This window comes from Puntigrus tetrazona, chromosome 8 (assembly GCF_018831695.1).
Source record: "Puntigrus tetrazona isolate hp1 chromosome 8, ASM1883169v1, whole genome shotgun sequence".
NCBI lineage: Eukaryota > Metazoa > Chordata > Actinopteri > Cypriniformes > Cyprinidae > Puntigrus > Puntigrus tetrazona.
The window spans coordinates 10,098,921-10,124,900 of NC_056706.1; the positions used below are offsets into that span (position 1 = coordinate 10,098,921).

A 25,980-nucleotide genomic window follows, 5' to 3' on the forward strand; every position below is an offset into this window, starting at 1 on the left:
ATGTAAAAGAGTTTGTTATATACCTAAACCTTCTGATTTCAGAATAAGACTGCTGATGATGAAAATGTGCAAAATTTTACAATTAAAAAAGAATGAGACTGCTGAAACTCAACATTTACAAAAACCACTGAAAAAAAAAACATTTACAAACTTAAAGCAATCTCACTGTCTATATTTGTATTTTTTATTTTTTTTTACAACTTGTCATGGCCAGTGTGGTATTGTATAGACAATAAATAAGAAATAATAAGTTGAGTAATAAGAAAAAAGTAGTAGTAGTAGCCTAAAGAAAAAAAGGTAAGCTAAAGTATTTATGTAGTTTATACAGAACATCTAGGCATATTATATAAATATTGTATAATGTAAAAAAAAATGAAAAATAATATATATATATATATATATATATATATATATATATATATATATATATATATATATATATATATATATATATATATATATATATATATATAAAATATTTACTAAATTGACCCTAATGGGTAGAGGAAAAATAGCTTATATTTTGTTTCTCTAACATATATACAAAACGAATCTTTTTTTTTTAGTTAAAAAATAATGTGAGAATTAAAATCTTAAAATATAATTTCCAGTTTATATTTTTGAAAATGGACTTAATGCAGAAACCTATTATAAATATACCTTTATAGAAATATATTCAAGGTAGGCCTGTGACCTAAAGATTTACTCATCCTCGTTCAAACTAAACGAATCTTTGTATATTCTTTCTCAAAAGCTAACTGCAGTGTTTCCAGCAAAGAACCCCTCAACTGTTGATCCGGGCAAAACATTCGAGTTTTTCTCCAGATGGGGACGGTAGGGAGCTTCTGTTGCGCGCGGTAGCACAGCCGCGTATTCACCAAACCATCTACGCACTTTTGAGAGCGTATCCACAGCAATGGGAGTGTCGGGTGACGCCGGAGCTTCGCTCACCGAAACGGTAGGCTTAAAGAGACAACAGCGAAGCCGGGCTAGTCTTTAGTGGGAAATTAAATCACTTTTCAGAGCATAAATAAAGGACCATGTCGCGGCGTACTACATAGGGAACTCGCACGCAGGTAAAAACATCTTTATGTTTCCTAATTAAAAACATTCCTCTGCTCGTTTTAATCGAAAGACTGAAAGGTTCGCTGCTAAACGGCTAATATGATGTTAGCCTAGCCGGTGGGTTGCTAAGCTAGTTCATTTGTGGAGGATTATTGTCATGTTTGTCTAACAAGGCTCGGAGTTGTTTAGCTGGTTTGTCGGTATTTCCTTCCCTTTTCGGATACGAGAGGCAATCTTTTTGGCTTTAGGTGTAAAACGAAATACATTTCGACCTGTATTTAGTTCACATTAGACGGCTCAGCTAGACAGCTACTCATTTTAAGGACGTTTTTAAGCGACTGGCCAACAAGAAGGCTCAAAGAAAATAGCATGGATGTCTTTAAAGACATATCTAATGTTAAAGTGTTTAAGAATGTATTTTTTGCTAGGCCGGAATAGGAAGCTTTCTAGGATTGACACTTCATTATGAAATAAAACATTTATGGACGGACGAGATAAGGTTACACTTTCACTGTCAGATCTCATATAAATATATTTTATGACATTTTAGACTTTGATATGGAAATCTGTTATGTCAAGGGCGTCATCACCAGTTAAACCGTGTAATTTTAAAACATAAAGCTCACGAGCAAGTGAGGATTAATGTGGCTTAAATTTGGACATATATTATAAACTATGAATTGCATTTCAAAACAGAGTTGTGTACAATTTGGTCTGTTATCAGAATAGAAGGGTGTCAGACAGCAAACAAGAGCAGCGTTAAACTGTATCTCACAGTTTTACATAGAGGCTAAACAAATTAGTATGGAAAATCACACTGTGCTTAAGGAAATAAATGACCAGGCAGCTCTCTTTCTCTCTCTTTGTCTGAGTTGACACCACACAAGGCCTTATAGATCAACATAGAAGTAGTTTTATGGCACCAGCTTCTCTCTTTTGCTTATCTGAGAAGTAAAAGCATGTCTTGGTTTGGTTTTTACACAGCCTCTGACACTTGCATATTTCCTGTTTGAAAGCTAAAACACAAAGCTGAAGTTGCTATTAGGAAACCTAGTTCGTTTTTGCTTCGAAAAAAGTTATAAATGGGTTATTAGCTTGCCTGTATCATCTTCTTTTAGGCAGAGTGACTCAAAACAGCTGTGAGCACTAACTTGGCATCCACTATTAGTCAGACAGTTTTAATTCCAGATTATATGGTATTATGGTCATCGTTTTGGCTTTATCTGATGCACTTTTGCATCAGGTGTTTTTTTTTATGACGATGTTCTCGTTATCTGTGAGATTCATCCCTTAGTTTGTTATCTTTCTCTAAATGTGAAACCGAAGCCAGATTCTGTCAGTATCTGCAATGTTTAGGCTATCTTAGTTAAAAGTCATTCAAACTTTCAGACGTCATTCATTGATAAGATATTTGTGATCCAAGTAATAGTCCTAAAATCAGTACTTCTGCACTAGTTGTTGCAGAAGTACTCCACAGATGTTGTAATTATATCCGATCCCTTTTCGACTGTTGCCTTGTGGCATGGTTTTCCATTTCGTCCGTGTTTGAGCTTGTAATCAGCATTTTATGGGGTTGCCACCAACAGACCGTCGGAAGACATGACTGACTGCCAGTCCTGACGAAACTATCACTTGCTCTCCTTGAAGTTATTCATATTTTCAGGCTATATATTGAAATCATTGTAGTGCTTGTTAAATGTCTTACGTAATCCCGTGTTTGTTATTCACCTTTGTGTAGCTTCTGCAGTGTGCAATTAAGATTAAATGTTTGTTTTAATGATTGATTCATATATTGAGAATTGATGTTTGGACATTCTCGGTCTCATTTCTGAAGGGCTGTCCGGCACCCCCTGTAATTGTTATGAAAGCTAAGCCGACGTGATTGGTGATGCATTTATTTTGCTGAATGACGGGGCATCATTTTTCATAATTCTTTTTGCACAGGCTAAAGTATTATAATTTCCTCGGACTAGAAAAATGAGCCGCGCATTAATAATCTAATGCATTGCTGCTCTGACGCATTTGTCACTTGCTGAACAAACAGAGCCTTGGATGTTGAAATTAAGTAGTGAAAATCCGCCTCAATAAAGTGTCAAAGATGTTTTTCTGCCGAGCTGATTGTATATTGCTCATCAGCTCTGGTATCCTTTTACAGCCAGTCAGGCTGCCATTGATCGTTTTAAGTGCATTTTCTGAAGGAAAGCACGTCCGTCTTTCCAATAGTTCTTGCATTACCTGCTCCGACTTTCTTTTCCATTTACATTAACAGCAGTGCTGACCCTGGATTGGAGAGGGGGTGGTGTGTGCAACAGAGATCTCTGACCTTCTACACCGCTTCCCCTCTCCATTATCAACCACACAGGTGTCGTCAAAGTTCCTGTTGGAATTGGAAACTGATATGGGCACTGTTATTAGGCTTGTAATTCTCAACCAGTCGGTTCTCCACACTTTGAAAAAAATCTCATGGCTTGGAGGCAGACCAGCCAAATCTGTTGGTGTAGTGTCATAAATGGACTCCTTTTGCTTAGATTGCCAAAACGGTGACTGCATGATTCTTTTTTTTCTTGGTTATTTCTCTAAACTAACAACCATTTGTGTTTCCATATCCATTGAGGATGCATTCCCATAATGTCTAGCATGCAGTGCTTTGTCTCTTGCTTTTATTGATTTGGTTTATTAGACCTTGAGGTAATCTGAAAATGGATTCCATGAACATTGAGGACCAGGATTAGTGTCTGTGCTTTAGAATATCCCATCATGCTTCTGTCTAACATCATATGCTGCTTGTAATTTTTTTTTGTAGTGGAGGACTTTTTAAAAATGCAAGGAAAAGTTTAGAACTCCTTTCTCATTAGATTGAAAGATTTGTTTCTCACATGCATGTTTTGGAAAAAAAAGTGTATGTATATATTTTCTGATGCTGACATGGTAATAAAAATAATTAACTTAATGCATGGTCATACCGGAAATGCATGGAACATTTTGAATTTCAAACAAATATTAAACTTTAAGATTTAATAGTTATTGCATAAAGGTTAAACGTAGTATATTAAATTGATATATTGTTATACAATTTTGCTATGAATATATATATATATTAATAAATATGCCATTGTATGCAAATTTAATGTTCAGTGAGAGATTTATGTAAATATGAAATCTTTCTCTGGGCTGGTATATCAAGAAGGTGCAAGATCGATTAATTGATACTAACTTGTTTTCTGCTTCTCTTTTGATTGTCTTTCAGGTATCCAGAGAAAGACGGACTATATTGCTCCAACCTGTTAATGCTGATTCTGTCTGAGTCTGCTTGCAGCAGTGTTAGAACATGAAGAATGTTCCTGGTAATACTCAACACTGACTTCAACAAAACCATGAGGAGCACAAGGGGACGTTCAGTCTTTTGGTTCCACTAGCAGGAATTGTGTATGTCAGTGTTGAGGAGCGTTTGTGGGTGTATGTGTGAGTGTGTGCGTGTGCGTCTGTATGTGTGTGTATGATAGCACAACCTGCCTGCTTCAGGCAGTGACATGCTACTCTGAGGCCAACCGTACTGTAAAGGAGTCCCATCCACCGAAGGATTAATGCAAGAACAACGCTTTCGGTGATACCCACCACGTCTGCAGAAGACATCGGTTTCTGCTCTTCAAAAATCATCAGTATATAGACACTTTAACCCCTTCAGCCGTTTTGTCTTTTCGCCACCATCCCCACACATTTCCTGGGGGTTGTTTTGAAACTTCTCTGTTTTGCATGGCAGGGGAGTAACCGTGGAGAGGCCAGGGTATCACAAGCTTATGGATTTTGAGAAGAGAGGTGGGAAGGGAGAGACAGAGGAAGGCAAAAGGATGTCGAAAACAGCAAGTAGTAGAACTGGACATGGGGGCCGGGGAACGGGGACCAACTCTGGGGTCCTTATGGTTGGTCCCAACTTCAGAGTTGGGAAGAAGATCGGCTGTGGAAACTTTGGCGAACTGCGGCTAGGCAAGAACCTCTACACAAACGAATATGTGGCCATCAAACTGGTGAGTGCTCATGTGCAAAGACTATGCTGAAAATGTCACGTTTTCTCATGTTTCATTAATGTTTCTATATAAAATATATGGCTCCCGATGCAGCTTTGAAATACATTTTAACGTGTAATGTTTTAACATTACACTCGGTACCTCTATATACACATTTTTACAGTTCATGTAAATACGTTATCACAATTGGTAGATTGTAGGTAAAATTGTATGTATTGCTGTCCACAGCAACAAGTGTAACACTTCAGTGGGGCTAGTGTAACTTCCGAAACAGATTTGGGTAATTGCTAATGAGAAAAGCACAAAGATAGTCCCTGTTTTAGAAAATGCAATAAATCATTATGACTGTTTGTTGACGTTTACTCAATTTTTATTTCCTTTTAATGAGCGAATAAGACGTTTATTGATGGGTTGCGTTATGGAGTTTTCATTTGCGAGAAAGATGATACCAATTATTTTTCACATTTTGTTAACTTTGGCTGACTGTCAAGTAGAAGTTAAAAACAAGTTAATGTTTTTGCTCTTTTGATAAATGCAAATGAGTTTGAGGCTATCCTTGTAAAAAGGCAGGCAGTTCATCCATACAGCGCAACGAAGTATTCGCTGACTTTGTGGCGAGTGGTTATTATGACGTAATTCCTCACACTCTCTGTGGGCTCAGTTTGGCTTCTAAAACATGAGTAAACATGACAAGAGCCTTTGAGGAAATAGGCACCCAAAACCCATTTTTATTTCAGGACACTTCTGTCAAATGTGTGAAGAGATTTTGCCGCCCAGGGGACTGTCATACAGAACTGGATTTCTTCCAATTTTCATTCACGTATCTGCGCTTGGCTCATAAACAGCACAAGGGACATCTGAAACGTATTCAATTCGCGCTACACCCAGACAGAAGCTCAAAGTTCAGGGCTATTTAAAGTCCATGTAGTGTTTTATTATTTGATGGGAGTTTTATAGGGATCATTTTAAGCTGTTGATGGGAGGTCCTGTTTTCTGGGAAATGACCGTTGAGTAACTTGGCGCTACGAGAAAGGGATTGTCATAGATAGCGTGTGCACACTTAGTCGCCCTCCTCCCCGGATCCTCCAGTGAAGGATATGATTATCTTTGCATTAGTAACGTCAAAGGCTTCATTATCTTTGCATTGTTGCCTATCAAAGCCCTTTTTAACTGCTCAGTATGAAGTCAAGCACTGTAATTTTAGTACTAAAATTATTTAGTATGATGATTCACCCAAGCCACCGTGTTTCTGACCACTTTCATATGTAATAGGGCTGGAATAGGGCTGGGCAATATTTAATTGTTTTTTGAAAATAATATTTCTATAATAATTTAATAACATTTTATTAAAAGTTATTTCAGCCATTTTTCTGCATTATATATATCAATATACTAGTAAATAGTAATAAATAAAGGCAATATTTACTTGCTGAATGTTTACTAAAAACTTATACTTAGTTTTGGATTCTTCTTTAATTATTTTTAACAGCATCTTATGTTCATCATAGCTGCATTTATTTAATCACATCTACAGTGTAAGCTGTAATATTCTGAGATATTTTCGTGTCTTTCTAAAATGCTACATCTTATTATCAGTTTTTATAGTAAACAAGTTTTTCTGCTTAATGTTTTTGTGTTGAAATTTTACATAATGTGATGCATTTTATTGTATTGTTCTTTGATAAATAGAAAGTTCAGTACATCTTTTATATTAAATAGATTTTATGTAGTGATGTTAATAAAAAAAGTAAAAGTAAAAAAAAAAAAGTAATGTCTTATGAAAAGTTGTGTGTGATTACAAAGGCTAATACATTTTATTTATTAATTGATCTAAGCCCTAGTTTTGATTTTCAGGGATTTGTCTACTAATGCAAAGTCAGGCAGAATGTTGCATGTCTGTTTTTCACTGAGCACTAAAACCTCAAAACACCCACAGTCCTCGCCAGCTGCCTTCTGCTTATTTAATGAGTCTACCACAAGTTTGTGAGATCAGTTAAACATTCTCGTTGTTTGATCGTGTCACAGAATTGATATAGGTTGAAAATTAACTGTGTTAATGTTGATTTTTGCACCTGCACATCCAGGATTAGCTTTAATTGTCATTGTTTGAGCTTCTAGCTTTGTGCACGTTCATGTTTATACTTCATTCTGCTCACAAGCAATTCCCCCGATAACTCAACTCGGCAGCAGTTTACCAAAACCAACACTGATCATGTGTTTTGAAAATTGATAAGCATTGAAAAGCTTTTTTTTTTTGGTGACAGCTGCACCTTGAGCAAAGGTGAACTTCTGTCACGGTTCCCTAACATATGAGAAAGAAAAGAGCCACAGTCAGGCTCTACCCTCTGACGAAATCCCTAGAACAGCAATAGTGGGAGAAGGGGGGGAAGAAAGGAGGAGAGTTGGAGAAACAACAGAAGTTGGAGAGAGAATAAAGCTGATGAAAGGTTCCCTTTGTTCCCTGGTTCTTGTCGACACAGTGCTCCAGTCAGTCCATACTGAGAGGCTCACCAGGGACCTAGAACAGAGCGGAGGAGTGGAAACACTACGTAGTATCTCTCTCTCTCTCTCTCTCTCTCTCTCTCTCTCTTTCTCACACACACTTGTGCTGGGGATCCCAGTTGTGTAATACATGTATGACAGCTTTCAAACAGCTACTTTGGAGTGATATAAGAGCTGTGGCTTGTTTGATTGTACATGTGTCCACAGATCTTGTTGTACGAGAGATTCTGTGATGCTTGGCCTTGGCCTCACAAATTGAATTTCTCTTTTGCAATCGGAGTCTGAGCCCCACCCATATACAATCGCTTTCATTCCGCTCTCTCATTCATCCATTTATCATTCAAGAATGAGAGCTTGGAAATGTGAGAAACGGACATGTTAGCAGGAGGAATGGATAAATTGGCACATTCTCTAGACAAGAAGATTGGTTTTGTCATGGTGTCCATAAGCACTTGCTTAAAAATGAAGGACTGGATCTCTCTTGCAGTGATTGACAGCTTCTATTAGATGATTGACAGCAGCTAGGCTGCTCCAAGAGAGAGAAATTTACAGCTGAATGAGATATTCGTCCCTTTGGGGATATGACCAAAGTGTAATATCACAGTGTGAGTAATTTTATATCTGACAGGGCTGTAGCTTAAGTCCACAGGACCCTCAACAAAATTTTTATGGGTTGCTGCCTATTCTACATATGAGTTTATTGTCTGTCCCTGCATCCCTCTTGTTGCTTATGAATATGGGGAACCGGTGCATTTTAAGTATGTCTGTCTTCAGAGATCATGTTGATCAGGGATGTGTTCCTGAAGAATATGCAATGAGTTGTCCATAATGTTCTGTCAGTAAGCAGAAGATTGATTTAATCAGAGTAGATTAAGCCTGTCACATCTGCTCCTAAACTGCAGTGCAAATGACGGCCTGCTCTGGAATCCTCTCTCATCTCCCCCGGGCTGCTCACACTAGTGACAGTGGTACCAGTCTGTGTATGAAGCTCTGCTGTTAGACCTCTGCAGCTGTTCTCCCTCTATCTGGGACTCTGAAATCTGATCTGAAATCGAGGGGTTGAAGGAGCGGGACACAGACCAGCTGTTTCTGTCTTATCCAGACTTCTCGACACCTTTAACCATAATTGCTTCAGACTGAAGGCCCTGGTTGTGACTAGTATCATGAATGTATTTTAGCTTCTCACATTGCTGTTAGAAACCTTTTCAATTGAGTGTTTGTTGTAAGTTGTCTTTAAATGTTTTAACTATTGTTGTGCAAAGAGTGTTTAGTACATGTTAGTCTTAAAAAAATCTTTTTATAATTTTGAATATAATTATATTTTTATAGTTCCAATTTTTTTTTTATGGAACTAAAATGTTTAATCTTTAATTGCTATTTGCTTTAATTTCATAGTGTTATTAGTAAAATTACAGTACAATCACAACTGTTAACTTTATATTGAATGAATACTAAATAATATTTATGTATTTAATCAATTGCGTGGTACTACCTACACCATGTATTTAAATATAGGCTTCAACTTGAATCTTATCTGTGCCAGGCAAATTGAAAGTCAAACTAATTTAGCGAGAATTTGTTGGTATTGAAAATGTCATTTTGCATATCTTAAATAAAGTAAATAAAGTGCAGATGAAAATAGTTTATATATGTATATCCACATATCCATAGCAGTCTCATTCTGTGGGCTGCTGGCTGTGCAACCTGCCCTCTTAAGCCCATGTCAGCAATAATGATGGATCCCCACCTGGCTTTTCTAACACCTCATCAAAACACACATACACAATTGGCATTGCAGATGGTCCTTGGGGCCCAGACGTGCTAGTTAATTTAGTTTGCCTGCGCATTGTAGTGAATGTTGTTTGTGCACCTCCTCAAGCGTTTTCTGCAAGAATTTTTTGACTTTTTGAGTCCACTCGTGTGGTTAGTTCTACGTCATTTCAGAGTTACCAGTTTATTCCAGATGATTAGCTCACTAAAAATGCCAACACGTTTAAACACTGAGGCTGGCTTTCAAGGCACAGATTACATATAATCTGTGTCTTGAAGGACATTATGTGGAGAATCTCACAAATTGTTGGGTATTTCAGATCAATAGATAGCTAACCACTGTGAAATTATTCCTCTGTCTAATGTTGACCTGTTTAATCTTCTAAATAAAAAAACAAAAAAAGATATATTTCACATGACATCCTGCGAATAAACAATAAGCAACTACCATTTCATGATCCATTGCTTATTATTGGCTAATTGCATAAGTAAAAGGTCATTTTCTAATCAATGTGCATTGCTTAGCTCATCATATAACAACCCATACTGAAATGTGTGTTTTTTTTTTTTTTTTTTTAATTAAGTAATGCCTGTAGCCGGTGATACTTTATCCTCCATGTTAAGATGTACTAAAGTCCTCTAATGCAGCAGATGATATCATCGATTACAACTGACTGACAAGGATTAACTCCGTTCAGCCTCTCAGTCTTTTTTTTTGGATTATATGTGTTTCATAATGGCATTGGTGTAAAGGCACAGAGCCTCACATTAAAATGAGATCATGGACTCTTGAATTATTTCTGCGCGGTGGATTTGCTCAGTATCATCCTTCAAGCTCTTTTAATGACATTAAATCTTCAGTTTGTAGAAATGCTTTTCATGGTTGTCCCCTCTCACTTGCCTTAAGTTGTGTCATTTGGGAAGAACGAACATTCATACTCAAAGCTCAGTCAGTTGGAAAGTCAAAGAGGAACTGATTTTGGATTAGCTGATGTCCTCGGTTGCAGTACAAATATCATATTATAACAGAACAATGAGTTACGATCATTCATGTTTTTGCTGTTTTAGACTTTACATTTAGATTTGGTTGTTATGATTATATATAGTCCAATATATGGCTGTTAATGTATAATATAATCAGGTGTGGTTGCAATAAATAATGTGTAAGTGTAAATAAATTCGAATACAGCAGTAAACATGAAAGCAAGCACTTTAGTATATGGACCAATTCTAACCTGAGGCAAAAGTTTTAGTTAAAGGTCTGTTAATAGCGAGAATTAAGCCAACAATTGTCATCCTGTTTATGTTCCTGGTCTTATTATTAATGTTTAATTAATAATTCATCGGGCTTTTCAGCTAATGTCATCTAGCCTTCTTATTTTGTAACCATTCCTATTGTTTTTATGAAGTAGCAACCACTTTTCATGATCCAATTCTTGAATTCTGATAAAATCTTTTTGTGTTTTTGTTGTTGAATATCCCATTTGTCTTTGAAATTAATCATATTGTAGAGGAAAATTGGTTGTGAATGTGATTACTGCTTCATCCGAGAGAGAGGCGCCCTGCTAGAGCAGACCTAAATCAGCTTTTACACTTATTTTGGATGATATCTAATCTGAAAATATTATAAAGTGTGGAAATATTACAAAGTCTGTAAACGGCTATTAACACAGGACAGAGACGCTGAAGAAGGAAACACGGGGAAAATACTGTAGCAGGCAACGCAGTATCACCGTTCACAATACTCCAAATATAGGAAAAAATTGAATATGTCTGGACATATTGTGATTATGAATTTTAGCTCATATCGGTTGTGTATGTTCTCTACTGTTATTTGACCTTCATTTTCAGAGTTTAGATTTGAAGAGAACATCTCCTGATATACTTATGTGCCCTGAGCTTTGGGCATGTTTTTGTTTTTGGGTGGAGCTCTGTATGGGTGTTAAGACAGGGCACTGATTTCTCGTATTTGCACATGGCACAGTGCTCACAAAATGGGCCTTGGGCATCATGTTTATAACAGTGATTCATGATGATGAGGCATTTGCATGAACAGAAACTGTGTTTCAAAAGTTTGCATGAAATCTGCTAGCTGCATCAGACCATCTCATTAAATAGAAAACTAAAGCAAATGCAAAGTTACTGAAACAGAGGAGAATCCCAGAGATTTGAATGCATGATGCGTCGTTTGTTTTAAAGAGTGTAACTGTATCCATCAGTGCTATTATTTATTTATTAATTTAAGATGCTTAATGTTTCATTTCAAACTTGTTTAGATGTTTACCAGAGGCTTACATCTTATATCAGTAAAATTTCCCCTTAAAATTGAGAGATTTGGATGGACATTCTGGCATGCTTAATCTGTCCGATCCCTTCACTGTTCTTCCTGGAAAGAGCCGTATGAGTGCCTGACCACTGTTACATCACAGCTCAACAGATGCAGCTCTGCACCGCTGTGTTTACCCGTTTTCTGAGCAAGTAACATGAGCTGGATTGAACCATTAGAATCCAGAACATAGAGCCCTTAGTCTGTAGGGTTTTACCTAACCCAGGCATTACTCTACTGATTTTACCTTTCAATGCCGCACTAAACCATTCAAATAAAAAAAATCAAACTATTTTAAGAATGCATTAAATTTATCAAAATAACAATAAAGGCTTTTCAAATTTTATAAAAAATTCCTGATTCCTGATGGAGCATGTGACTCTGAATTTGTTTTATTTTAGTGTCAAAAACTGGACACTGGAAATTTTATTTAAATTGTTTCATAATTTGTTTTTGTTATTTTTATTCGTTTTTGTTTTACATTTTTTTATAGTATGTGTCTAGGATATTTAATAAATTTTTTGTGCTATTTTAGTATTTCAAGGTTCGTTTTTTTTTTACTATCCATTATCAGTAATGATTCGCCAATTATTTTACTTTTATTTTATTTAGAATTAATTTATATAATTATACAATATTAATTATATAGTAGTATAAACTATTCCTGATATAATATCAAACATCAAGCCTGCTAGTAATCACAGGCCCACCGTTACACCATTAAGGTCATGTTTGTGCACATCTGTGGTCAGGTGGCTGTTAGCAGGCTCTGGGAGATGGAGAGGCCTGGCTGCTGAACTCTGACGGCTCTGTAACGTGACACCTGATTGAGGACTCGCTCAGTGTGTTCTCGGTTACAGGCCATTAACCACTGGAAAGTTTTTTCCAGGCAATCTCTCTTGACTTATATAAAGGGTGCAGGGATGGATTCTTTATAACAAAGAAGATGTGGGAGGGTGACAGAACACGCTGCTAGTTTGGCCATGAGAACCCATACGGTCCTGTTGTTGGCACTGGCTTCTCTTTTGCCATCCCACTTCAGTTTTTAGAAGAGCGCTTGTGCCATCTGTATGCACTTAACATTTCTATTAGCTGTCTTTGTTGTTTAGATTTACTTTTTGTATTTTTTTTCTCCATTTAAATTGTCTATTAATTTATTTACCTATTTGTTTAAAAAAATGACACTTCTTTTGTGGCCACATACAAATAAATAACTTCCACTGCATCCTTCAATCAAGCTTTACAAACCAAAATATGTTGTTATGTGTTGATAATCCATTCAGTTGATTCAGAGAGTTTGAAGTCAAAATGAGCACAAATCTAATTTTACAGCTGATTTATTTTAAATAATTGTTTTTTGTTTATTTTTTTTTTTTAATAAAAGGGTGATATTTATCAGATTCCTGAGAGGGGAAAAACAAAGTTTTGAACCATTTAGAATAATAAATGTCTCATAACCACCTAATCAGCATATTAGAACGATTTCTTAAAAATACGTTGACAGTGAAGACTGGCGTAATGGCTGCTAAACATTCAGCGTCATCATGAATAAATCACATAAAAATAAACACTGTTATTTTAAATTGTGCAATATTACTGTTTTTATATTGGTGATCAAATAAACGCATCCTTGGTGAGACCTTATAAAAAATGTTACCGACCCCAAGTAGTTTACAAAATGGTGTTTTGTTGGAAAATGTGCAAAAAAAAAAAAGGTGGACTAGAAATATGTGACGCTAAAATTACCATTGTATTTCCTTAAAGATGAGGATTATCACACATTTGTGTTTGTTATATTTGTGAGGTTCTGATTATTTCCTGTAATCCTCTAATACCTAGTCTTTTTCTTCTCTTTCAGGAGCCAATCAAATCCAGGGCGCCTCAACTCCATTTGGAGTATAGATTTTATAAACAGCTGGGAAATTCAGGTAAACCTAACAGCCTTTCTAGAATCGTATGTTATATGCTTTATGAAAAGCTGCCACCTACTCATCCTGTATGAGACCGATCATCCTTTAGTTGTGTGCTGAGAACTGTGGGGGCGGTGATTTCCAACCTTTTGATGTGGCTGCTTCACCCATCAGCAGCGAGTGACAGTGAAAAGGGGGAGGGGTCTTAAATGGGATTGAGATTAAGGGGGTACAAGGAGAGTGGTTACTCGGGGGAAGTCCGCTACAAGATGTCGTTCTTATTTATTATGTAATGCTTCAGTGTGCCTCCCTCCCAGATTTAAATGATCATTTGCTTCATGAATAAGGTTATAACAGATAAAATCTCAAAGCTGTGCGATTGGAGAGCTACACTCGGCCATTTTGATTGTAATTACCATACATTTTGTGAAGCCAGAAGGCTGAACTTTGATCCTTTTAAGCCTTACAATGAAAAGGACGAGCAGCTTGTACAAATCCTTGATGCTTCCATCCATTTGATCACTCAACCGGAAGGTTGACTGGCATGAAGTGCTGCTCTTATTCACATCGACTCGTAGCCACCCCGCAATGCAATGATCTCATTCACTGAACGCCTGTCTCCAGAGCCAGGATCTGATCCTCTGCCAGCTCACCGGAGCCGCCGCTGCCGGCCCTGCAACATTAATAGCCAGTGAAAGTGCAGGCGTGCAGGGCAGGCCTGCTATATTTATAACTACACGACTCCTCGCGGCTGGGTTGCCATTATCGAATGTCCAGCACGTGACTGATTCGTCTCTAGAAGAAAGCCATATGTCCTGTAGTGCGAGAAGAGAAAATAAACACGAATGGCTATCGTGTTTAGGTTGCTGCTGCTGTTTCGAACCAGGTTTTTTTCCCACAAAGCTAAAGAAAGCGTGAGCATTTGTGTTTTATTGTTTGACTTTTTTTTTCAGGGTTTCTGCGGGTCTTAAAAAGGTCTTTCACGCTTCTGCACATCAAGGACTAAAAGGTCTTAAATCGGAGCAGAAAATATTACATTTTTAAACTAAAAGCATTAACTATTACAAAAAAGCTGCAAAGAATGGATATCTATCAGTATTTTTGTCAGTATTTCTCCAATACGAACGTCTAAACATCCTTAAATCAAGACACACGAGAGACGAATTGCCTGATATTTGTTTTTGGTTTAATTATGAACTTATAAACATGTAATTTTGCTTTTCAAATAAATATGGTGTTTTAAATATCTTCAGACATTTACAAAACTTGATATATTACAAAATACATAATTATGTAAGTATTATATAATGTTTATTTATAAAGCATTGTTTCACCTTTCATTTATTTTCTATGTTTGATCTTAAAATTTGCCTTACCTCCAAAGAACCTGCAGAAACCATGTATTTATTTTGTTGTTTGTGACTTTGAGATTTTGAGGTATATTACAGGAATAATTCACCCCCAAAAATATTTTTGGTTGTGGGTTAAGTGTCCTTTGTGGTGTTTTGGTGCACTTTACGTTGCTCATATGTCAAACCTTCCCCTGAAATTGTTGCTCTTTTTCTGACTTCTTCTATGGACTAATGTGTCTTGCGAGTGTTGGATTGTTCTTTTTTTTTCTGGTGCTTTTTTTGTTGATGTCATTTATCATGACCCTGAATCCAAGGCCTAAATCTCAGGATACAGACATAAGACATAACAAAATACTGGAACGGACAAAAGACCACCAGGCTCCAAATAGATGAATGCAGCTTCAAAGAAGTTTCTCAACCTGAAATTTTTAAAAGTGACCCTGGATCTTACACAACCTGACTTTCTGGTAATGCATAACCGTCGCTTCAAAGTGAACACAAAGCAAGTCAGCGGGATCCAGTGATTTACAGTTGTAAAATCTGGATCTAAAGGCTTTATGAAGCCTAAGAGGAGACAACCAAACTAGAGCCTCCAGCTTTTCCAGCAGAGAATCCTTTGAGAGGATCTGCCATTGTGAGACTCATCTTAAGCCACCGGAGAACCTCTGCTCACTTAAACCTGCAGCTAAAGAAGAGTGTTAATTCTCCACCTCCCTGGAAAAGGAGTCCAGGTCATGTTAGGATACTTTCTGGGGCACTTTTCCACACCCTCTTTCTAATTTTTGATGTTACAGTAGAATGATGCATTTATCATAAATAGGATCTCTGCTTTGCACCATCAACAGTTTTGTACTTTAAATGTCATACAGTTTTATGCCTCTGTCAATTATTTAAAGCACAAGGCATTTTAAAGTAATGAAGGGGAATTTGCTGCTGCCGCGTTGCTTTAAATAGCTTGTGTTTAAATGTTTAATTGTTATTGTGCTGCTGATTAAAGCTTAGTTAAAGTTATTTTTAGCTGAGTTGCATGATGTGACTTTGACTTGGTTAGTGGCTTTTCAATCGTTGCGTTCAATCTCTGACATTTGGGGGGAAAAAGGGTCATGGAACTCTCTGCAGCGCAGGCTGTGGATGTTTTATGCAGCAGGGCGGATAACACAAGCCCTCTCATCTCCTGAATCACACTGGGACCTTTGCTGGCCAGAGCGATCACGTTTCAGCCCCTGATTCTTCTCCACTGTCCCGCTAATGGAATCAGGGCCTTGTTGTTCTCTGGCTGCATGCTGAATCTTTAATATGCAAGCCTTTGCTCGGGCATGTGTGCTAAACTTTGACATTCCAGTGTGTCTGCTCTGAGAGGACATGTGTTTGATGAACAATGAGTTGTGTTGTTTTCTCTCAGGCTCTGTTAGTGATGTGAGTGAGTGGGGTTGTGATATGGCAGAAAATCTCCTTGTTGAACTTTAGCGTCACTGCACAGAGGCTGTTAAAAGTGCAACGGTGCACCACAGTTAAAAAAAAAAAATCCATAAAGGCAAAGAATGCCTGCATAGGTGATTGGACACTTAAGCCATGTTTAAAAATGTATGAACTCAACTGATTTCATACATCGACTAAAAATGATATGCTGATGACGGACATCATGAATCTATTGATTGATGTATTTGGGGGGTGTGGGGGTTGTATTTCTTTATGCTTCTATGCAGTCTTTTATGTTTTTTTTTAAATGCATGTATTTTTAAATTTTTTTATTTATCAGGATTAAATTGATTATTTATCAGCTTACAAGTGATATTAAATAATAGTTGGATGTTTCTGCTGGTTTTTATATTACTTTTACTATCATTATATTTCATGTTGTTTTGTTCACGTTGACAATTTATTAAACTAAGATTTATTTATTTTATTACATTTTTATCATTACCGCTTTATAGGACACCTGCCATAACACAAAAATAAAACAATCTAATTATCTTTATCAGTCAGAATGTAACGGTTCATTCCTAATTGAGAGCTGTGACTTTGTCAAAATATTTTTTGTGGCCTCTGTAATTACTGCTCATCACATGCCTCTCTGTTGTGCAGCTTTTTTTGCATACTGCATGGATAAATTGGACTGTGCTTTCTCTCATAACCATATCTTTTGCCTGTATAATAGTGAAAATATTTAGTTTTTTTCTCTATGGTTTAAAACACTTTAAAAACCTGCCATTGGCCTTGTTTACAATTCAAGGAAGTGATCCAGCTGCGCATGGTTATAATTTTCCTTCTTCTGATTGCCGAGTTGGCGTTGGGTTTAGTCCCCCGATCTGGTGCTTTGATGAGTCAGCTTCCTGGCTGCACTCTTGCCATGGGCAGATCCATCATCGTTGTGGTTTCCAAACGGATCTGGCTGGCTAAAGTGCAGGCAGGTGTGCGCGCGCGTGTTCGGCACCCCCACCCGTGGGAATGACGTTTGCCAGATCAGGTAAATCCTTCTTTAATCCTCCCTGGAGCTGGGTTTTCCTAGGTTCGCGGTCTCCGTATGTCTCATGCGCCTCTGCATCTGACCATTGGACCGAAGAAGACACACACACATGGGATTTGGCACAGACGACCTGGAATTGAATTGGAAACACTGGCATTGGGCAGCAGTTAAGAACTGTGTGTCCTTGAGGTCTTGTTTTGTGGAGTCACAGCAATGCTTGCTTTTTCAAAGACGGCAAAAAAGTAATTCTGCTCAACACCTGCTATTTGCACCAGACTATTTGCTTTGGTCTGTAACTTTAGGTTGTAGTATGGTGCTAGAGGTGGGTGATATGAGCAAAAATAGTACAGTATTTATTAATTTTTTTAAAGCATGAGTTATGAGTGTGTGTATATAAAATATTAAAATGTTTTGTTATATATATATATATATATATATATATATATATATATATATATATATATATATATATATATTCATTCTGTTAATATTAATTTTAATGTTAATATACATATGTACATATTTATATTTAGCTATATATACACACACACACACATATATGCACATATTTAAATGTATTTGTTGTTTTGATGTTTTTCTCATTGCTTTCTTTTTTAAACCGAAGTAAATAAACCATTTTAGTTGATAATAGTCATGTTAGCAGCAATACAAGGGGGCAGTCTCTTTTCTTTAATTTACCAGGTTTTTTTTGCTCTTTGATTGTTCTTGCCTATTTCTCGCCCCAAAGCACTGTTTTGCATAATTGCTGTAGAAAATGTATACCAATCTATGTGGTTTCATTTGGAATATTATTTACCTCTACTGTGCTATATAGTTTTTGATGTTCAGTCCTGCCTTTATTAACCTTTCAGAATCATGTACGTGAGACAGATCAGCTGTCTTACTGCCCTTCTCTAAACTCTCTGAGCGTGAGATAGTTGCTGTTTTAATGAATTGCATGATGTGCTCTCTCTCCAAGGGCTTGTTAGTAATGTTTTGTTCAAGGTGTTGTCATTATGGGTCCTGTCGGAGACGGTGGCCTGTACTGGCTGTGAACAGGATGCTAAACATGTGGTGGATTTACAAAAATAGTAACACAAAAAATGGAGATTAAAGATTGTACATTTGTATTTCACTGGGTTTTGTGTTTTGTCTTTGCAGAGGGAGTTCCTCAGGTCTTTTACTTTGGCCCTTGTGGGAAGTACAATGCTATGGTTCTGGAACTGCTTGGGCCCAGTTTGGAGGACCTGTTTGACCTCTGCGACCGCACTTTCTCTCTGAAGACCGTCCTAATGATAGCTATTCAACTGGTAAGCGCTTTTTTCAGCAATTTTGGTTTGTCTCATTACACATTTAGGATTTCTTTTGGCGGTTTTGCAAATGATTTCTAGGAATCGTTCAGCTCCGGCATGTTTTTGTTGGCCTTTTTTTTTCTTTTTTTTCTTTTTGGTCCAGAATGTCTTTAACAGCATCTTCCTTGTTTTTTCCAGATAACACGGATGGAGTATGTTCATACACGGAGCTTGATATATCGAGATGTCAAGCCAGAGAATTTTTTGGTGGGGCGGCCGGGGTCTAAGAGGCAGCACACCATTCATATCATTGACTTCGGGCTTGCCAAAGAATACATAGACCCCGAGACCAAAAAACACATCCCATACCGAGAGCATAAGAGCCTGACTGGCACTGCCCGGTATATGAGTATCAACACACATTTGGGAAAAGGTGTGCACTAAATACTCTCCTTTCATTTTCTTATGAAAACCAGCCTTGTGTTTCCAAAATGTCAATTTTCTAGATTTATTTTTTTAAACTGATTTCTTGGGCAAAGGGGTAAAATAATAAAATCAGCAACCCACCTTAAATTACATACTTTCATTTTCCTGAGTGACTCATATTTATGTAACCCATTTAATCATGTAGGTTTAAATATACCTGTCTGACTCTACAAGCGAAAATGTACCTGTTGCATCCATCAGAGTGACGTGTGACAGTTGTTGTTTTTCTTCCACCTCAGAACAAAGCAGAAGGGACGACCTAGAAGCACTGGGCCATATGTTTATGTACTTCCTGAGAGGCAGTTTGCCCTGGCAGGGCTTGAAGGTTTGCTATTTTTCCACTCATTCTTGAATTTTTTTTTTTTTATATTCGTGGCATTAATAAAATAATCCTCAGGTTTCTATGCACATGTATACTGCTGAAAGTTAGACTTATATTTTTTGTAGATAAAGTCACTTATGTTCATCAAGGATGCATTTATTTGATCAAAAATACAATTAAAAAATTTTATGGCTTTAATCGTCTTCGTCCCATGATCCTGCTGCTCAATTTATTTGATAATCCTCAGTATTGTTTGATGTGTTAAAAAGTTTATGAAATAACAGGATTTATTCTTTTTTTTTTTTTTGCTATTACAAATATCTTTACACTTTATACTTTTAAACGCATTCTCGCTAAATAAACCTATTAATTTCTTTCAAGAAAGGTATTACTGACCCCAAATGTTTTAACAGTAGTGTAACTGAGAAGTGTGATAACATGACAACAAATGCACATATCAGCTGCTCGCGTTGTGCTTCAGTTGCTCAGCCATGTGTCACAGAGCAATGAGTCACATGGCCGTTGCGGTTGCTTCTGAACGCACACAGGTGTTAGCTGCTCTGCTGTTGCCTGCTGAAGTGCTGTCTCTCACACCATTGTTAATTCATCACTTAAAGGGATTACATGGAAGGCACATGACAGTAGGGTGAAAATGAAAAAGCCAATGTTGAAAAAAAAACAAAACAAAACATAAAAAATAGTAAACCAATCTTCTTTTGTTGTGCGAGTAATTGCCTATTAAAAAAAATAGCCACAGGCAAAATCTTGCCCTGGATTTATGTGTTGCATATGCTTAATTACATTTCAGCCAGGTTGGTTCTTACATGATGAGTTTGTTGGTGAGAAATCATTTGTGTGTTTTTCATACAGGCGGACACACTGAAAGAACGTTACCAGAAAATCGGCGACACCAAGCGAGCTACGCCCATCGAAGTGCTATGTGAAAGCTTCCCAGGTTAGCGCCATCCATTCGGTTATGTAAAGCACGGCAGCATGTTGCATTTCCTTGAACTAACACCATTCCTGTTTTCGGACACTGCAGAGGAAATGGCCACCTATCTGAGATACGTGAGACGACTGGACTTTTTTGAGAAACCAGATTACGATTACCTGAGGAAGCTCTTCACAGACCTCTTCGACAGGAACGGCTATGTCTTTGATTACGAGTACGACTGGGTCGGCAAGCCTCTAGTGAGTGTTTGTTTCCTCCCACAGATACTTCCTCAATGCTTTTCTTGTGTACTTCAGCTGTCAGATGCCTTTGTCATGCTACGTTGGGTTTATTTCCAAGTGTATGAGAGTGAGAGACTTACTTAATGGTGAGATCATTGTTGCCTTTTACAGCCTACACCTATAGGCCCCATCCCCACAGACACACCCCAGCCGAGCAGCAGAGACAAAGCACAACCGCAGACCAAAAACCAGGTGAGTTAAACTCTGAGTGGATCTACCTAAGGGAAGTATGCTGTGCACTTCTTAATCACTCTAGGTGGTCGTAGCGTACATCTCATTCACTCCAGTGCAGTGTAGGATGTATCTTACACATTTGAAGCCAGATACCAGATACCCTTCCCACTTTTCCTCTTTAGTTATGCAGCCGATCAGATTAAGCCCTGATGCTTTTGGTCATGATGACAGGAAAAGTTGTTTGAGGAGTTGCTCAAGTTTGGCATGATGTTACAGTTGTGCAATGCAGTTTCTGAACATCATTCATTAATTAGTGGGATGGAAGGCTGGTTAGTTGTGCCTTGCTTGGCGTAAACAAATCTGTTTTAGTGGCTAGTTGCTTAGAAACAAAGTTCTCTGCTGCTGAATCAAAATGCTTTCGGTTCAGTGGCGGCATCAGCACTGTCTTTACTTTCTGAAGGGCATTAATGTTCTGACTGGAGGGCCATATGGTGAAAGTCCACGAATAACATATTTCTACATCTGCTTTGTCTTATTTTGATTGTTTAGATTTTCTGTCTAGATGATAGACTACCTTTCTGTCAGAAGTAATATTTTAAAATATTTTTGAAAGAAGTCTCCTAAGCTCACCAAAGCTGCGTTTATTTATATTAAAAATAAAGTATTATTAATATTGTGAATTGCAATGCATTTACAATGTAATTTATTATTTGAAAAAAAAGCTTTAAAAAAATTAAACAAAAAACACTTATCGACCCAAAGCTTTTGGATGGTAGTGTACTTTTTTTTCATTTGTCTGTCTGGATTTTGTGTTCTTGCTTTCATTACACACACACACCATTTCTTGGTTGCTTTTCCATGTTCCAGTGAAATCACAAAATAAAATGTTGCCAAAATGTGCCCCTGTTCCCAATATAGATCCACTAACAAACAGACAGTGTTCTTCAGTGCAGCACAGGATGCCACTCTGAAAATTTAGATTACATTATGGCTCATCCCTTCATTCTTCTGACATATTTAAATGTATCAAATGTGTCCTGATGTACATCCACTAACATAGAGCTGCAAATTTGCTTGTAGAAGATTGCTGTTCATATATGTGCCCCTGCTTGTACTTGCATGTCTTTTAAAAAAAACAATGTTAAAAGTTATAATGGTAGTGTTCATGTCATTATTAAGGGAAAAAAACCTTGCTTTGATTTCTAATAGCCGTCTTTGTTAATTCTGCATGCTTGCTGGGTTGGTTTTTTTTTTCTTTTAATTATTACTTCTATTAGTTTGTGTCATTCACTTCTAACTTTTATCATAGCAATTGAGCAAGCTTCTGCATGTGAGATGTCTTCTATTTAATGTTTTATTTTTTCGTTTGTTTGTTTACTCACCCACCACCCCTTCCCATCATACCTCAAAATCTCCATCCATCTCACCCCACCCGCCTTCCACGCTTCCCCACCCAAAATGCCCTTCCACTGTCGATCAGTCGCCCGAGCCCAAAGGAAGTGAGTCCCAGCCCACTCCAGTGACCAATAAGGAGACTCTGGGGTCGCATCTCACAGCCGAGAGGCTGGGGGGCTCAGTGCAGGTACTGCTTGCTCGTGGTGTTGCTTTTTGAGTGAGCATGGCTGCTTTTCTCTGTCTTTCACACTCGTTCATCTGTGATGCTCAGCTTGGCTCCTTTAGGCTCTGAACATACTACAGATGGTGGCAGTGCCGTTCCTTGGAGATACCGTGTGTTTTAAATAGAAGCCATCAAGCATTTTAGCTGGAGAGCAGTTCACGGTTTGATAGGATCTAGTGGATGATGATAGATTTCAAAAGAGAAACTCTATGTGGTGCATTTGAAAGGCACTTGATGAGACACATGTGCCACCTAGTGTTGGGTTTTGGAATGTTTTCCTAGGGTCCACACATAATATATAGATAATTATGCCTTTTGAATGCAGTCATGTTAGGGACAAGGTTATTATAGTTTTGAATTTTTGACTTTGCTTTTACTTAACTTTTTTCCGTCTGTGCTTACAAATTAGTTGTTTAGTTTTAGTTTTTTCAAAGATTTTTAATTTATCTGTTTTTGTTTTAATGTCAAATTTATTGAAAAATAAATTTTTCTAGATTTTATTTTAGTTCTGAAACTGAAGTGGGGTTTGGTTATTTAGAAAATGTTTCAGTTGTGTGATACACTAAAACCATTCAAAACTACAATATAGTCTATTTATGTTATTGCAGAAAAGATTCTTCTGCTAATCAAGACTGCATGTCTTTCCTCTAAAAACAGTAATGTTGTGAAAGAATACAATAATTTTTTACCATTGAATATCATCATATAAGTTTATTCCTATGGCAGAGCTGAATTTCCAGCAGCTATTGCACCAGTCCTCAGTGTCACATTATTCAGCATGTCAGAAGTTATACATGGTGCTAACACCATTATATTTGGTGCTAACAAATATTGTGCTGCTGAACATTTTTGTAGAAGCTGATTGATGAATAAAAATATTAATTTCTTGTAAAAAAAAAACAAACAACATATTGATCCTAAACCTCTGAACATTAGTTTATGAGAAAAATTATTTAAAGTTTAGTTTTCATTAACAATAGTAGTTGAACTTTACAGGACAGTCGATCACCAGGAATGTTCATGATTAATGAATCATTTGAATATTCTTTACTTCCCCCTTTTTTCCATATATGTGTGTAATCTTTAAGGATGATTGTTGTGGTTGCACAAGTTGGTTGAGGTAAATATTTTAGGTACTTTGTATGTTTTATCTGTCAAATGATTTTGATAAAATCTCAATACATGTATTATTTCACATACTTTGATAGAAGTGTGCCCTTTTGGTCATTTAAAGCTTATTCCTTTAACCTGTACATTTTGATTTCGAGTTTTAATGACCCATTGCTGGATGCATATGTTTTTTCTTTAAAGTGTAAATTGTGACTTTCCAAAGTCCCACACTAAAATAAATAGGCCTGGTTCAGCTCTTGGGATTGAATGACATGTCTTTATTGTTTCTGTCTGTGTGATCTTCAGGTCATGAGCTCCACGAATGGAGAGCTGAACACAGACGACCCCACCGCAGGACACTCCAACGCTCCCATCACTGCACCTGCTGAAGTAGAGGTGGCAGACGACACAAAGTAAGTTTAGGATCACTGGAACCCCCCGCACCATGTCATTCCTAAAATAACAATCCATTTTCATTCTGTTCTAAAATAAGATAATTTGTGTTAAGGTTTGTATACAAATTACGTAAAATCATTTTTTTTGCTCATTATCAGTTTCATATTATCCCTATATGTGGGTGGAGATGAATCATAGCAGACCAGTTAATCACTGTAAAATCGTCTTTGCCATGTTTATTACCGTTGGTTGTCACCGCTCTTTGCATAAATGTTTCGACGCTGGATATGCCAACTTTGAATCGTTATTGCTCTTAAATTCTAATTGAAAATGAATTATGAATGACTAATTTTGTCACATCAAATTGCTATATGAATGCCCCCATACTGTTTTAATGTTCCTCATTATGCCTCAGGGCTCTCCGATTTTTAACATAATTTCATTTAAGACATTTGAATGAGAGATTCCTTTTGGTCTGTAGTAAATTTTTCTCTGATTTTTTTTTTTCTTTCTTTCTAGGTGCTGTTGTTTTTTTAAGAGAAGAAAGAGGAAAGCTCTTCAGAGGCACAAGTGAAGCTTGCTCTTTGAAAAGAACTTGAAACATTCTGGTCACTGTTAAGTTTGAAATGCAAGCAAATACACAGATCTAGCTCTCTCTCTCTCTGTCATTCTATCTTTCGCTCTATCTCTCTCTGTCCCCATCACATTTTCTTTCATAGATGCTTCACCACTAAATGGAGTGCATAGGAATGATGTTGACTGTTCAACAGACTCTGGTTCCTTCAAAAAAAAAAATATGGAGAATATTGAAGATGCATAAGAAGATGTGTAAAATAAGAAATCACACATAAACACGAAAAGATGATAATAAGTAATTAATTGATGATATAAGACCACAGTGTGTGAAAAGATGCTGTTTGAAACAGTTGGTGTATACTATGGTGTTTCCATGCAGAGCGTTTATTGTTCGTTGATCAGGGGACGTTACATCAGTGAACAAATGATTTAAGTTTTCTTAGAAATAGATCTTATTTGTGATTTAAAAACATGAGGGCAGGAGTCGCCTCTGCACTGGGAACGACACCCACCAAATTACAAAATAACAGGACACATTTCATCTCAACCAGGCTCTGGAGTCTTTTTTTCCTGTAATTTAATTTTTTTTTTTTTTTTTTTTGTTTGTTTGAAAGGAATCCTTGGGTTGTAAAGCAGTTGTAGTGTCCTGGAAATGCTTTCTTTTTGTCTTGTTTTTTTTTTTTTTTTTTAATAAAAACAAAAAATCTTTTTTTTTTTTTTTTTTTTTTTTTTTTTTTTTTGGTCATTGCGGACTCTGTAGCACAGTTACTGGCCTCAGGTACTGTGGGGGACGGAGAGACAAATGGATATTATTCTCTTGTCATTGTTGTTATTGCACTTTTGGAAAAAAAAGAAGAAACAAAGTGGGCTTGAAATGAAATGACGAGACAAACGACAGACTATATAAACCGATGTGGGAGCGCGTCCCGCACAGGGCTGATATCTGTTCAAGGACCGTTTAAGGAAAAGTATGTACTTGTTTTATTTCTCACATCAAAATTTATTTACCAGGAAATCATAGTTTGTGCCTTTCCAAGTAAAATGTTTAAAATTTAAGCAAGTGTACTGCATTGTTTGTTTTTAATGATTGCATTGTTCATTTTAAATGTCCAACCATGTCCTGGATTTTGCGTTGTGCTTAAGTCATGCTGAAATAGAAAAGTGTTCAAACTGTTCCGAAGTTGGAAGCAAAAAGCATTGACCAAAATATTTTGGTAATCTAAAGCGTTAAGATTTCCCTTCACCAAAGTAAGAGGTCTAGTCCAACCACTGAAAAAAAGCCCCATACCGGTATCCATCCTCCACTAAACTTAACATTCGGTACGATGCAGTTCAGAAGTCTGCTTAAAGAAAAAT

General features: G+C 37.0%; 1 protein-coding gene across 2 annotated transcripts; it reads left to right on the top strand.

The window, feature by feature from the left end:
* The first annotated feature begins 924 nt into the window (after window positions 1-924).
* Window positions 925-25,680, top strand: csnk1g2b (casein kinase 1, gamma 2b). Of its 2 annotated transcripts, XM_043247417.1 has the most exons (13): window positions 925-1,076; window positions 4,313-4,724; window positions 4,826-5,090; window positions 13,547-13,616; window positions 18,579-18,727; window positions 18,908-19,142; window positions 19,435-19,520; window positions 20,388-20,472; window positions 20,560-20,708; window positions 20,862-20,942; window positions 22,405-22,506; window positions 23,959-24,065; window positions 24,568-25,680. In XM_043247417.1, exons 3-13 carry the CDS (start codon window positions 4,863-4,865, stop codon window positions 24,620-24,622), a joined length of 1,347 nt encoding a protein of 448 aa, XP_043103352.1. In that variant the 5' UTR covers window positions 925-1,076; window positions 4,313-4,724; window positions 4,826-4,862; the 3' UTR covers window positions 24,623-25,680. The 2 variants fall into 2 exon arrangements, with proteins under 2 accessions (XP_043103352.1, XP_043103353.1); XM_043247418.1 differs by lacking the exon at window positions 22,405-22,506 and having other exon boundaries at window positions 4,313-5,090.
* The last annotated feature ends 300 nt before the right edge of the window (window positions 25,681-25,980 follow it).

What these genes read in the sequence shown, in the direction of transcription:
- csnk1g2b (XM_043247417.1), top strand. Translation starts at nt 4,863, where the DNA reads ATGGATTTTGAGAAGAGAGGTGGGAAGGGAGAGACAGAGGAAGGCAAA. An exon ending in AATATGTGGCCATCAAACTG is followed by an intron (nt 5,091 to 13,546) that starts GTGAGTGCTCAT and finishes CTTCTCTTTCAG; the next exon opens with GAGCCAATCAAATCCAGGGC. An exon ending in TAAACAGCTGGGAAATTCAG is followed by an intron (nt 13,617 to 18,578) that starts GTAAACCTAACA and finishes TTGTCTTTGCAG; the next exon opens with AGGGAGTTCCTCAGGTCTTT.